The following is a 12,406-nucleotide window of genomic DNA, read 5'->3' on the forward strand; positions in this document are numbered from 1 at the left end:
GCATCTAAAGGCAGAAATGAATGAAGTTGAAAACAGTGTTCATTTATCCTTATAGAAAACTTTCAGTGGAAGTAGTGTCGTGTGGACGTGGTGTGGTCTCTGTCTCCCTCTAGTGGCACTAACCCTAGCCAACCGCTGAAAACACAAGAAATGGCCATCCAGAAAATTACGCATGCGCATTAGTAGGCGCTTTAAAGCAAGTCTTGAGGAGGGAACATGAGAGGACTTACTGGTGGGTCTAAAATCTAGACAAGGTAAGCTCAGAACACGCCAAAGGATACCGATAACTACGCATTTGGTCGATAAATGTGTTATTTGACACGGTCGTGGATGTAGCTTCGCTCCGGACGCTCGTTTTATATCGGTGATACAGAACCGGCTAGCATTAGCCGGCTAGCTAGCTGTTATTGTTTTTCATGATTTCGCGAGAACCAAAATGGAGGAGATGGCGGCTGCCTGTGTCCTACACAGCCACTCCCGAGTCCTTGTTTGAATCTCTCGCGCTGAAATGTGTATTCTGACGCAACACATAGGTTCACCGCACCTTATATGTTTGTCTTTGGACCCGAAAAAGGTGTCTGTGCGTTTGTACCGCATGTTAAAGAGCAACTAGTTAAGCTCGAAAACCCGACAAGCGTTTTAGAAAAGGGGATGCCCGGGAGAATGGATACTGTCGGTGCCATTCTTTCGCTGGGGCTGTCAGTGTGCAAGGAATCGGTACGACATTGTTTTTGCGAAGAGTTGCATTGCCTCAAATAACACAACGAATGCCTTTTCTTGTTTGACGGCAAGCAGGAAGAGCCTCGCCGAAGCGCTGCAGGATGAGAAGTGGTCGTGATCGTCATGACTCTGAGAGCCACACTGTTCTCAAAGGCAGACTTCAGGAGGAACGTTGACTACGACAAAACGCACTTCGAGGCCGCCGCCGCCGCCGTGATCCCCATCAGCCCGAAGAGGGCGCCCCGCGACATTTACACCGATGTCCAGAAAGCGCAGGGGGGCGAGATCCCGAGCAAATCCAAGGACTTAGAGCCAAGTTACATGACAAGCAAAGTTTCCCTCGCTGCCACGGTAGCAGAAGCAGTTCAGGGCGACAGCACCACGGTGGGGATATTGTCCCCTGTCAGACCAATGGGGGGTGAGGGAACCCCAGTGAAAGGCAAACCCCTCTCTGCTGACACCATGGACAACCCTCAGATGGCCATCAACAACAACAACAACAACCCCAAGGATGGCGGCGCCGCTGACAGCATCAAGGGGGTCGTCCCCGGAGTCCTCGGTTCGGCGTCCATTGAACTCTCCTCCGAGGGCAAATGGAGGAACATCAGGAAGAGCCCCGCCAGCCCACACACGCAGGCCAACTGCCTGCGCCAGATCCTCCTCCTGCAACTGGACCTCATTGAACAGCAGCAACAGCAGCTGCAGTCCAAGGACAAGGAAATAGATGAGCTCAAAGCTGACAAAGAGACGGTGTGTACATCCTGACTGTCAGTGTTCATGTGGATTTTTAAAGGATGCTGTTGAAAACGTGTGTGCCCAGCTCCCCTTTGTTCTATCTATTTACAAGTATTTTGTTCTTACTTCTTTTGTTCCTCCTGTGCAGCTGCTTGCACGCATTGAGCGTATGGAGCGCCGCCTGCAGCTCACAAGGAAGGACCCACCGCGTGACAAGCGCCTCTTCCAGCCGCTTGAGCCTTGGACCCCTGACAAGGAAGATATGTGGGATTTGGATATGGACGAGAGTCAACAACAGCAAAGCCCGGCCACGCCACTCCCCTTTAGTCGAGGTGGCAAAGGCCAAAAAAGGTAGAATGAATCAGGCCTGACAGCTTGGCTCAAATGTTTGTTTTTATTTATGTTTTTTTTAGACAGCGCACATTGATGAACACCACATGTAAATATGTCAGATTATAGCCATAGGCTGGTTTCCATGTGTAGTCCCTTGGCAGGTGGATGTTTCCAGCACATTAAACAAACACAATAACAAAGTGAAAGCACAAATTTGGATTAAAGAGGCAAAGAGGAAAGAAAAACAAGTCATCCACAATATGGGTACACAATTAAAACAAGACATGACCAACATGGCTCATAAAGTGACCACTACCATCTGAGACTGCGTGCAAAATGAAGAGGCAATGGCCGTAAAGTGCGACACTGTGCCGTGTTGTCTTCAAGCAATTCACAGTCATGCTATTCTAATGGGTGCAACATTGTGGTGCAGCGGCTAGGGCTGCCACCTCACAGCAAGAAGGTTGTGGGTTTGACTCCAGTCAAAAAAATATGCATGTGAGGTGAATTGGAAACCTTAAGTGGTCTGGATGGTCTGTGTGTGTGAGTGCGAAAGGTTGCTTATCTCTATGTGGCCCAGCGATGGAGCCTGCCTTGTAACCCTGCCTTCGCCCTATGACAGCTGGGATTGGCTCCAGCAGGCCCCTGCAAGCCTGAGTTCAGGAAGAGGCGGGTATTGAAGATGGAGGGATGAATGGATGGCTACTCTAATGCACTGGTGTTGGCCCTTGGAAATTAATCAAAATGTTCATCTTCTGCATTGGCAGGAAGCCTTGCTTTGGAGATGTAAAAGGACAGAAATCAAGGGGCAAAAGCGCCAAGCTCAGCCCCCAGAAAGCAGAGCTGCCTCCAGGCTCGCCCAGTCAAAGAGAGCTGCGCAGTAAGGAGACCCCCGAGAAGATGCTGCCCCTGAGGTCGGGCGCAGAGCGGGACGTTATGCTCCCTTGTAAAGAGGAGCCCGAGCAGAGTTGTCAGATCGAAGATCTGCCCTTCATGTCTACCACAGAGATGTATCTGTGTTGCTGGAACCAACCTCCGCTGTCACCACTGCGTGAGACTTCCCCCAAGAAGGAGGAAGAGGTGGCCAGTGAGTGGACTCCTCATGTAGTACATGATATGCTGATTGTTTGTAAGCCTAACCTATATCCCATCTTTAATCATTTTATCCATTCAATGTTGTCTTTGCGCTGTCTGTGAATAATGTGCTGCCGCCATGCTTCTTCTAGTCCCGTCCTGGAGGGAGAATCATATAGAGCCCCTGGAGGAGGACCCCTGCTTCACCCCACCTGAGGTCAGGAATAGTGAGGGAGCAAAGTGCAAAAGATTCAGCTCAACCAACAATTTGCAATTAGTTTTTTGTTTGTTGTTTTTTGACTGTCAAACATTAAAGTTCATTTGTCTTTTTACCCTCCAGCCACTTGATGATGGTGTTTTTCTGAAACGTCACGCCAAGCTTGAGCTGGATGAGAAAAGGAGGAAAAGGTAAAAACAAAAAGATGAACAAAGTTCAATGAAATCCACAAAACAAGAAACGTATTCAACTAAAACTTTTGCCTGCTTTCACTTTTGCCTTTTCCAGATGGGACATCCAGCGAATCCGAGAGCAGCGCATGTTCCAGCGCTTGCAGCAGCGCATGAACAGGAAGAAGGTGATTCCCGAGTGTGAGCCGGAGCTCTCCTCCTTCTACCCCGACACAGAGGATGGTAGGGCTCCCCCTCTGCTGGCTGAGTAGAGCTGCATTTGGATGCTGATAAATTGACTTTGAACAATTTTTGTCTCCGACAGTTGAAACCATCGTGATCACTCCCTTCCTGCCAGTTGTTGCTTTTGGTCGGCCACTGCCCAAGCTGTCACAAGAGTAAGTCACAGATGCAAATTGTTTCTTTGTAGCAATTGTTCTTGTCTAGTTATGAAGGTAACTGAACGGCTTTTTGATTTGCCTCCTTTGTTTACAAAATAAAAACCCTGGAATCTGGTGAGCGAGGTTGAAAGCAATTTCCTTGGCCACTCGGAATTTGTGAAGAAAATTCACATTCATTTCTTGGAATTTGTGAAGAAAATTCACATTCATTTCCATCAGTTCCTGGAAAAGACCCGGAAATATTTTTTATAGTCATTGAAAAGAGTAGTGTTCTTTCTGTCTGCATTTGTTGGAGCTATGCCATTGCCACTGAGTGATTGTAGTAAATCTATTTTAATGATGACAAATGTGTTTGATTCCCTGCAGGAACTTTGAGCTGCCCTGGCTGGACGATCGGAGCCGATGCCGCATCGAGGTGCCCAAGAAGCACACACCTCACCGGACCTGCAGGAAGTGATGCAACTCCACTGGGCATTGGAGACCAAAAAAACAGCCATGTCGCTGGTCATCTTGTAAAAAAACAAACAAGCCAACAAACTCGCAAGACAAAAAAACGGCAGTTGCTTTCCCGGTCTGTGTGACATGTATCGCCTCTGTACCACCAGAGGGCAGCATGCAGAGCTCCATCGAGACTGAAGCACGTGAAAGAGGAGCTTTCTTGTGCAACACCTGAGGAGCAAAACCATCAGCTTAGAAAATATCTCCAAGTGTCTGTGGTGGGCAGTGCAGCTAGAGCCTTCATCCCACTCTATCGTGCTGTGTGACCACATATATGGTTTTGCCTACAGTTGCAAGTATTTCATTGTGCAATGTGACATCAGGAGTTGTGAGCCGCGTCAGGCATGATACTGAAAAAAAAGGAAAGAATTGACCCAATCTAATGCAAGGAGAACAATTAATGCAAGCAAGTGTTTGTTAATTGGAGTGATGCCCAGTGTTCGCTTCCTCATTTCATTTTCTTTTTTTTTTGTTCTATGATGCAAGTTGCATGGACTCTATTTAGCTGTTTGAAAAAGTATGGTAGCATGGCTTAATCCCATAACAGAGAAATGATATCTAGTCATTGGGCGACGACTAAAATCCAAATGACCCATCGCGGATGAAGCATGACTTCTAGCTGCTCTGCTCTTTGAGCGACGTGATTTACAGTAAAAAGAAAAATGCAGTTCTGATTGTCGATTTTTTAATTTTTTTTTTAACTATTTTTTTTTTTTACCTTGCTTCCGCTTTCTCCGATGAGCCTCCATCCAGTGCCCTGCAGTGACGTGAATGCATCGTCTTCGGAGATTGCATGGGTGCCAGTTTAGGTGAAATGTTAAAAGTTGTAGCTGTAGTTGTAGCAACATTGGCTCTTAACACACTGAGTTTAATCTTACTCGTAGCAGTTTTATGCTCGGCCCATTCTCACTCGATGCATCGGCTTCAGACGCACGCTGGGGCAGTTACTCAGAAATACAAAGTTCATGTTTTTCTTTCTCTTTTCTTTCACTGTACATAGCCTCCAGAAAAAAAATGTACATAAAACATGGCTGTTATTTTTTTATTATTTAATGTTGGAAGTGTTGAGTACATTCAATATTGTTCTAAGATTGTTTGTTGACAAATTGACAGTTTTGAAAGTTCAAATTTTTTTGGAATAAAATTAACATGTTGATGAAGGTTTTGGGGCTTGGTGTGTTTTAATATAAAGTTGTGTTTATTTGTATTAACTGTTGTATCGATAAAGCTGGAGATAATGCTGCAAGTCTCCAGCTCTAAAATCGCGCATTGGAAGGGAAAGTAAAATAATTCGATTGGAAAACACGCTGGGGTGAAGAGTCTGAACGAGGTTATTTTTAGTCTTCAAGCAGCTGAACTGTTTTCAAACTTCCATGTGAAGTGCAAAGAGTTAATCATGTCTGCTTTGTGCAAAATGGAGGCGGGTAGGTTTCAAGTGTTTGGACTGGGCGGGGATTCCATTGTCTCTGTTTCCTATAGAAGAGGTGCAGCCGCAACAAACTTCAGGCATCTGTGGCAATGATTTCAGTAATTACCAGCAGAGCTCAACACACATCCAAACAATGTACATTCCATTTACTTTTGCAGTATTAATAGTAATGACAAAAAAGTCACACTGTAATGAGTACTCTTGTAGCTATAGACTAGAAACGACTGATCCCATCATGCATCTGAACACATTTCTTAATATTTTCCTATTGACCTTTCACGCTCAGAGTGGGTGAAGTGAGCAACAAGATGTTTGTTGAATCTGGAAAATAAATGTTTATTGAATAAAGAAGAGCAGGACAGGTTCACGTAAACACCAATGGGCTCCACAGCATGTCAGTAGGAGTCCTGTGGATGTAGAACAGGAGGAACCCAGGAGGAACCCAGGAGAGCACAGCCCCTGAACACACCTCCATATGATCTTCATCCGTTTGTATAGAATCAACTGTCCTGTTCTTGAGATTAAAGCTGGAGAAGATTATATACGTTTCCCCTCCACCACCTTCAGAGCATCAAATCCCACACTAGAAAGGGTCAAAAACAAAACTGAAAACTTCATGTTGGAGAGGTTGCGGTAGGACAAACGCACAGCGTTGAGGACTGCTTGTGTTGTTTATTTCAGTCGTACAATTATACACTTCTGTCACGTCAACTTCTTAAAAGTCCCTCTTTAGTGTTGTGAAAACATCATGCCTTGAGAAATATTTACACATATTGTTTTTCTTCCAGAGGGAATATTTGGCCGGACCTTAAATGAAACGCGAAAATGTCTGTGGCTACGACAAGACCACGTTGGTTGAAGGTGCTTTTTTTTTTCTTCTCCATTTAGAGTAAATAGATGATAAACGCAATAAATGAGAACACCTCAAACAGAAACACCGTTTGGACACAAAGCATTTTCAGAGAAAGGGCCGCGATCCATCACCATGACAAAACAAAAATAAAAAATAAAAAAAGATGTGGAGTATGCTTGTATGGAGGTCCAATGCCACAGTGCACTTGTCCAACAGCTGCTGCGCTCATTATTTCCGTAGGTTCTGCAGTCGCGCCTCCAGATCGGCATCGGCATCCAGCTGGGCGGCCTGGGCCTCCCCCTTCTTTCCTCCGGGCGCTGCCAAGGCTCCCCCTGCCACTGGCAGGGCTGCCAGTGCACGCACAAAGTTATTGCAAATGTACGGGAGAACACAAAAGAGGAGAACGAGAGGAAGTAGAGAGGGGTTTCCTTACTCGACAGTTCGTCGGACATGTTGAGGCCCAGCTCGTCCAGAACCTGGGAAACGATGGCGTCGCTGCACGTGAGACGGAGACAAGCGTTTGAATGAAGCACATTTCGTAGGTCAGGTTTGTCACAGCGGAGTGATGGAGACGGACCAGGTGTGGCTCTACACATCTAATGGTGCTTTAACGGCTTAGCGTTGAACTCCATCAAATATTGAGGAAAAGTAAAAATTAGAGCAACAAAAAAAAAAAATTGAATACAAAAATAACAACTTCATTGAAGTCATTATTTTCAAAATAACAATTGTGCTGTTTGAAGGATTTAAAGTCCTCTAGTCTGGCCAAAAGGTGCCAATCATTGGAAATACAGGAACACTAAAGAGTTGACAGTATATAAAATATTTACTTAGAAATTGAAAGTTATTGGAAGTTTTTAGCAATGTTTTTTGTTTTGACAAGTGTCAGTTTTGTAAAGATGTGTTTCCACTGTCTCACCTCTCGTCCTCGTCGTCCTCGTCACCCATAGCGTCATCGATGGCATCGTTCATCATCTCCTCCTTCATGTCCATTATCTCACTCTGCTTCTCGAACTCCATCATGATCTTTTGAATCTGAGGCAGCTTGAGCTGTGTGGATGCGAGACAACGCGGTCAGAGGACCATAGATAGGCGGCTTTCTGTTTGCTTTCTTATTGGGCAGCAACTGTATGACAGACCTGTTTGTTCATGGTGGCCATGGCTTTGGTGACCCCTTTCATGGCCTGTGCCATGCTGTTGTTGGACTTGAGCGTCTGTATCTTCAGACTGACTGCCTGGATGTTGGCTTTCATCATGATGAACTTCTTGACGTAGCGCCGGGTGCGAACCAAGTCCTTGGCCATGATCTTGACTGCGTCCTGCAGCAAGTGAAAAAAAAGATAATAATTACGAGCCTTGCACGTTTGAACCGTTAGAGCTCACAAAACAACACTGGAGGCATTGTGTGCCGTACCATCTGTCCCTGTTTGGCCATCTTCTTAATGTCAGCGATGATCTTCTTCTCCTGTTGCTCCAGCTTTGATCTCTCCCGGTCCAGTTCCCTCATGGCCCGATTGAGCGCCCGCTGATTCTGTTTCAGCAACTGTTCTGGCGTCTTCCTGCTCCCAAATAGGAACTCCATCTTCTTGGAAAATGAATCAAGCAAAAAACGTCAAAAGTGCACACCAGAGTTTCTTCGTGACATAATAGTTTGTATTTGTTAATTTCTGATTATGTTTTTCTGTTCCATGTTTGAATTTAAAGGAGTTGCCGCTGGTGTCGTGGACACAAGGCATCAGCAGTTTAGAAAAGGATCTACTGGGATGATTTCGAAACAATTAATGCCGACATTACCATGATACTAAATGATTGCATCATTGTGAGAAGATAAATAGAAAAGACATTGTTTAATCATTTCAAACCTATTTGAAGCAAAACCCATGACCACAAACTAGTACTTTTGGAAGACAATGTTCATGTCGGATTATTATCAGAGACATTCAGGAAGACATCAAGAGACTCCTCACACTCTTCTTCCAGGTGCCCATGCTGTCCCCAAATGTGGGGTGTAACGTAAACCGTTTTCTCTTCTTTCCAATATCCTGAACATTCGTCTTACTGATCTCTAAACTGCCTCAATGGCACTGTAGCACCATGCTAGGATCTGAAATCTCCCTGATAATACAAAATAAGGTATTAAGGTTTAGGAAGTCGTCTCTGGAGGCTTGGTAGATGGTTACGACAGCTTTATTTTTAGTCAAAGATATTTCTAATATCCATCCAGCCATCCATTTTCTGTCACCGCTTCTCCTATACTCATGGTCTCAGTATTTCTAACTTATACATGTCTGATTTCATGGAAATAGAACAGTGTTTTTCAGGAGTTGTCTTACAGATTTCCACTCATTGGAGGAAATGACATCATAGACACATAGATACAAAGATTCAAAGATAAAAGACGTGCACTTTGATGGTCTGACACCTGGTTTTTGGGCTGCGGTACTACAATTATGACATTTGATTTTGGTAACTGGAGGGAAAAATCGAATTCTCCCTTAATTATTCTATAGATCAATGATTTAAGGATTAGCAAGGGTCTTTTTCCTGGTTCCATTATTATTATTATTATTATTTTTAAATCAAATACCATAAAATAATATTATTAATATTAATATTATTATTATCTGCTGATAAGAATATTAAAGTTGAAATAAAAAAAGTATCAGTCAGACAAATGACACTACAAAAATAAATGTATTAATAAATAACACAAGTTAAACATATTATTTAAAACCTTGAATGAATATTTTTTATCAGATCTGAACTGTCAGACAATATAAACATAAAATAAACTTCAACCGGACAGACAAGTTGACGATGTTTGTGTTGTTGTTGTTGTTGTTGTTGTTTTTCTGTCGACGGGTCAATTTGTACGACAACAATATGATTATTCCTGTGGGGCATGACGTCATGTATTGTTAGTTTGATCAAACGTTCCGTCATGTCTTGTTTAGTTTGACGTTCGAACGGTTAAACTGAACTTCCCTGTCAGACTGGAGGAATAAACAACACTGACAGTTTCAACCAACTATCGCACAGTCTTCAACACTTAAAAGTCAATTTTATCGATGAGCTAATGTCATGGGAATGTTACTCAGCAGTTATTCAACAAACTAAAGGCCTGTTGGATCGTTGGAATCTCTTCTTGGCCGAGTCTTCGCTGAAATCTGAACGTTATTCTGAACGACGAGGCGACACACTGAGCCCGGCTGCCAGCGCCACAACCCCTTGGTGTGTGTAATACTCACCGTGAACTGGGTCCGAAACAAAAATTAGAAGCTCGACGAGGTCGGGAGTGTCTTCTCTGGTTTCTACTTGGTACAATTAGATGATTATTTGTTTTCTTCCCCGCACTTCCGCGTTGAGAGAGTTTTACTTCCGGGAAATGACGTTTTGTAGACGCCCCAAGACGTCGGAATTTCTGACGACGTCACTATGTTTGGTATCCGAACCATCAAGTTTGTCATTCAGACAAAAGTACATACGGTTTTTTTCTTTCAAAATAAAAGCTTTGTTTATAGATGTAAGCTAATTGACCAGCGCTATGGGAAAAGTGTATTTGATACGCAAGAAAATCTTGAAAGAATACAATTTTCAGATGATAATTTTTACGCTAATGCCCATAATATTTATACTTGCAAAATTTGGTTCGTCACGAAAGTTATATTTTTCTCTTCAGCTTATCACATGCGCAACATTTCAGACTCTTGTTTTGAAAGATGAAAAATACTCATCACCCGGTCACACTCTTGCTGTCTTTACACAGCTGAGTTCCCACATGCGCGGAAAGCATTGAACCGACCAACAAAACTACAATGGAGGCGGTGAGAGAGAAAGTTAAGCCACTGACCGATGCAAGCGTCTCACCTTGGTTGCTATTGATAATAAACCGCTGTAGAATCTCCGCGTTGGTATAAATTATAAGACTTCTCGGGCATTTGAGGAATAATTCTCAAGGGCAACTGTGTCATCGTAGTTCTGATTCTAAATGTATTTTGTTGCCAACTTCAAAATGGGGGTGGGATGTATTTAGCATTTGAAGATGTTCAACGTGTGCACTAAGAGACTGTTGACAGCTGGATCATCTTCAGGAGTTTGTTCTCAGTCGTACCACGCCACGTGTGCTCTCTGGTCCCCTGAGGACGGAGGCACCAAGAGGCAGCACAGAGGCACGCAGTCCTCCAAGCCCGTTGTGTCTGATGGACGGCGGGATCACGACAGGTCCGTCCGCAGTAGGAGCCACAAGTTCGGAGGCGACGGCAGGGCGTCGTCTGAGATCAGGAAACTGAGTCTGGAGGATTTCCCCGCGGAGAGGGTGAGGGAGAAGCCAGCGAGACCAACGTGGACCCAGCCAGGCTCCAGAGTGCAGAACCATGAGGTCGTTTTTGGCATTGCTCCCTGTCTCCTGGCTCTCACTCAGAGGAGAAGAGAAGCCTACAAGCTGTTTGTCAAAGACGGAGAGGCCTTGCACAGGAGCTCCGTCCTAAAGGTGTGCGAGGAGGCGCGTCACCGTAGAGTTCAGGTCCAGCGGGTCAGCAAGAAGGACCTGGACAGGATGTGCTCCGGTCGGGTGCACCAAGGTGTCTGTCTTCAAGCCAGTCCTCTGGGCTTTGTCACCGCAGAAGACAGAGGGCGGAGACACGGGAGACCAGACGGCGCCCTTCCTCTCTGGCTGGTCCTGGAGGGGATTCAGGACCCCATGAACCTTGGAGCCATCCTCCGCTCTGCCTACTTCCTGGGTGTTGACAGGGTGGCCAGTAGCGTTCGCCACAGCTGTCCTTTGTCCCCGGTGGTCAGCAAGGCCAGCTCGGGTGCCATGGAGGTGCTCGCCGTGTACGGCTACGAAAACCTGGAGGAGATGCTGCGGCTGAAGGCCGCGCAGGGCTGGCACGTCGTCGGCACGGTGGGGGCTGACGTTGAAGAGCCGTCGATCCCTGTTACCCGGTGCTCAGACTTCCAAGTGAGCAAACCCACGCTGCTGCTGTTAGGAGGCGAGGGCGCAGGGTTGTCCCGAGGGCTGCTGTCCCTGTGCCAAACCCTCCTCAGCATCCCAGCCGGAAGAGAGCTGTACCCCGGCATAGACTCCCTCAACGTCTCTGTCGCTACGGCCATCCTGCTGCACTCCCTGCTGAGCTCCAGACATTCCCCCACACCACGAGCGTCCTAAACATTCTCAGGGGGAAAAAAATGGGAAAGTGTTTTTGCCTGTTTGCAACACACAGGCACATAGAGAATGACATGTTTGTTTCTGTGCCACATCCACCTGCTATTAGCTGCCAGGTGATATCAGTTCCCAGCTACAGAGGCAGGTTCTTTATGAGCCGCTTTGAAAAAGTCAAACTTCACTGTATACACAGAATGACAATGTTTTCCGTGTTGCTTTTTAATGTTGAGAATAAGTCTAAAATGCACGGATTTGTTTCAAATATTTTTTGAAACAAATCCGTTGATTAAAGGAATATGGTACTGAAAGATATGGTGGGTGATTTATTCTCTCTGGTCGAGGGGTTGCAAGACATCAAAATGATAAAGTACAAATACTTTGTCACTGAACTGAAGTAGATTTTTCAGGTATCTGCACTCCACTCTTTTTTCTTTTTTTTTTATCCTACATTTGTAACAAATATCTGTACTTTTTACTCATTGCATTGGAAAAACATGGTGGTTACTTTTGTGTTAACAAGTCTTTAAAAGACACAAATGCTGTTCAAAGTAATTCACTTATTACAGTTGTTGTTTGAAGTTTAGCTATTTGAACTCTGCCGTTATGAAGTTCAATATAAAAGTGGATCATATTTTAGATGGAGATTATTTTAGAGTACCTTGGCTTCGGGGTCACTGTCCAGTGTGTTTTCAATACAGAAAATAAAACATAAATAAAAGAGCTCATAACTAGCATATCATACTGTATTAAAAGTACTTCATTTTGCAAAATGATCAACTGACGTATGGTTTCATTAATGGCAGAAAGAACTT

At 44.7% G+C, this 12,406-nt stretch overlaps 3 protein-coding genes across 7 annotated transcripts; 2 read left to right on the forward strand and 1 right to left on the reverse strand.

Annotated features, from left to right (window-relative positions):
• The first annotated feature begins 40 nt into the window (after positions 1 to 40).
• msl1b (MSL complex subunit 1b) lies at positions 41 to 5,309 on the forward strand. 3 transcript variants are annotated; one of them, XM_076034936.1, is made up of 9 exons: positions 41 to 254; positions 793 to 1,470; positions 1,604 to 1,806; positions 2,556 to 2,917; positions 3,015 to 3,079; positions 3,203 to 3,270; positions 3,368 to 3,492; positions 3,575 to 3,647; positions 4,017 to 5,309. In XM_076034936.1, the coding sequence occupies exons 2-9, from the start codon at positions 844 to 846 to the stop codon at positions 4,105 to 4,107; spliced, it is 1,614 nt and encodes a 537-aa protein (XP_075891051.1). In that variant the 5' UTR covers positions 41 to 254; positions 793 to 843; the 3' UTR covers positions 4,108 to 5,309. The 3 variants fall into 3 exon arrangements, with proteins under 3 accessions (XP_075891051.1, XP_075891050.1, XP_075891052.1); XM_076034935.1 differs by having other exon boundaries at positions 796 to 1,470; XM_076034937.1 differs by having other exon boundaries at positions 796 to 1,470; positions 2,556 to 2,875.
• Positions 5,310 to 5,888: 579 nt separating this feature from the next.
• On the reverse strand, positions 5,889 to 9,829 carry chmp2a (charged multivesicular body protein 2A). Of its 3 annotated transcripts, none has more exons than XM_076034946.1 (6): positions 9,679 to 9,829; positions 7,845 to 8,012; positions 7,570 to 7,749; positions 7,350 to 7,480; positions 6,864 to 6,925; positions 5,889 to 6,777 (listed from the first exon to the last, which is right to left on the reverse strand). In XM_076034946.1, exons 2-6 carry the CDS (start codon positions 8,010 to 8,012, stop codon positions 6,659 to 6,661), a joined length of 660 nt encoding a protein of 219 aa, XP_075891061.1. In that variant the 5' UTR covers positions 9,679 to 9,829; the 3' UTR covers positions 5,889 to 6,658. The 3 variants fall into 3 exon arrangements, with proteins under 3 accessions (XP_075891061.1, XP_075891060.1, XP_075891059.1); XM_076034945.1 differs by having other exon boundaries at positions 7,845 to 8,015; positions 9,679 to 9,826; XM_076034944.1 differs by lacking the exon at positions 9,679 to 9,829 and adding an exon at positions 8,398 to 8,760 and having other exon boundaries at positions 7,845 to 8,015.
• Positions 9,830 to 10,075: 246 nt separating this feature from the next.
• On the forward strand, positions 10,076 to 12,177 carry mrm1 (mitochondrial rRNA methyltransferase 1 homolog (S. cerevisiae)). Its single transcript, XM_076034938.1, has one exon. It carries the CDS (start codon positions 10,473 to 10,475, stop codon positions 11,595 to 11,597), a length of 1,125 nt encoding a protein of 374 aa, XP_075891053.1. The 5' UTR covers positions 10,076 to 10,472; the 3' UTR covers positions 11,598 to 12,177.
• Positions 12,178 to 12,406: the final 229 nt, after the last annotated feature.

The sequence above is a fragment of the Nelusetta ayraudi genome, unplaced genomic scaffold (genome assembly GCF_046127955.1).
Source record: "Nelusetta ayraudi isolate G7.1 ecotype Tasmania unplaced genomic scaffold, CSIRO-AGI_Nayr_v1 ptg000042l, whole genome shotgun sequence".
NCBI classification, from domain to species: domain Eukaryota; kingdom Metazoa; phylum Chordata; class Actinopteri; order Tetraodontiformes; family Monacanthidae; genus Nelusetta; species Nelusetta ayraudi.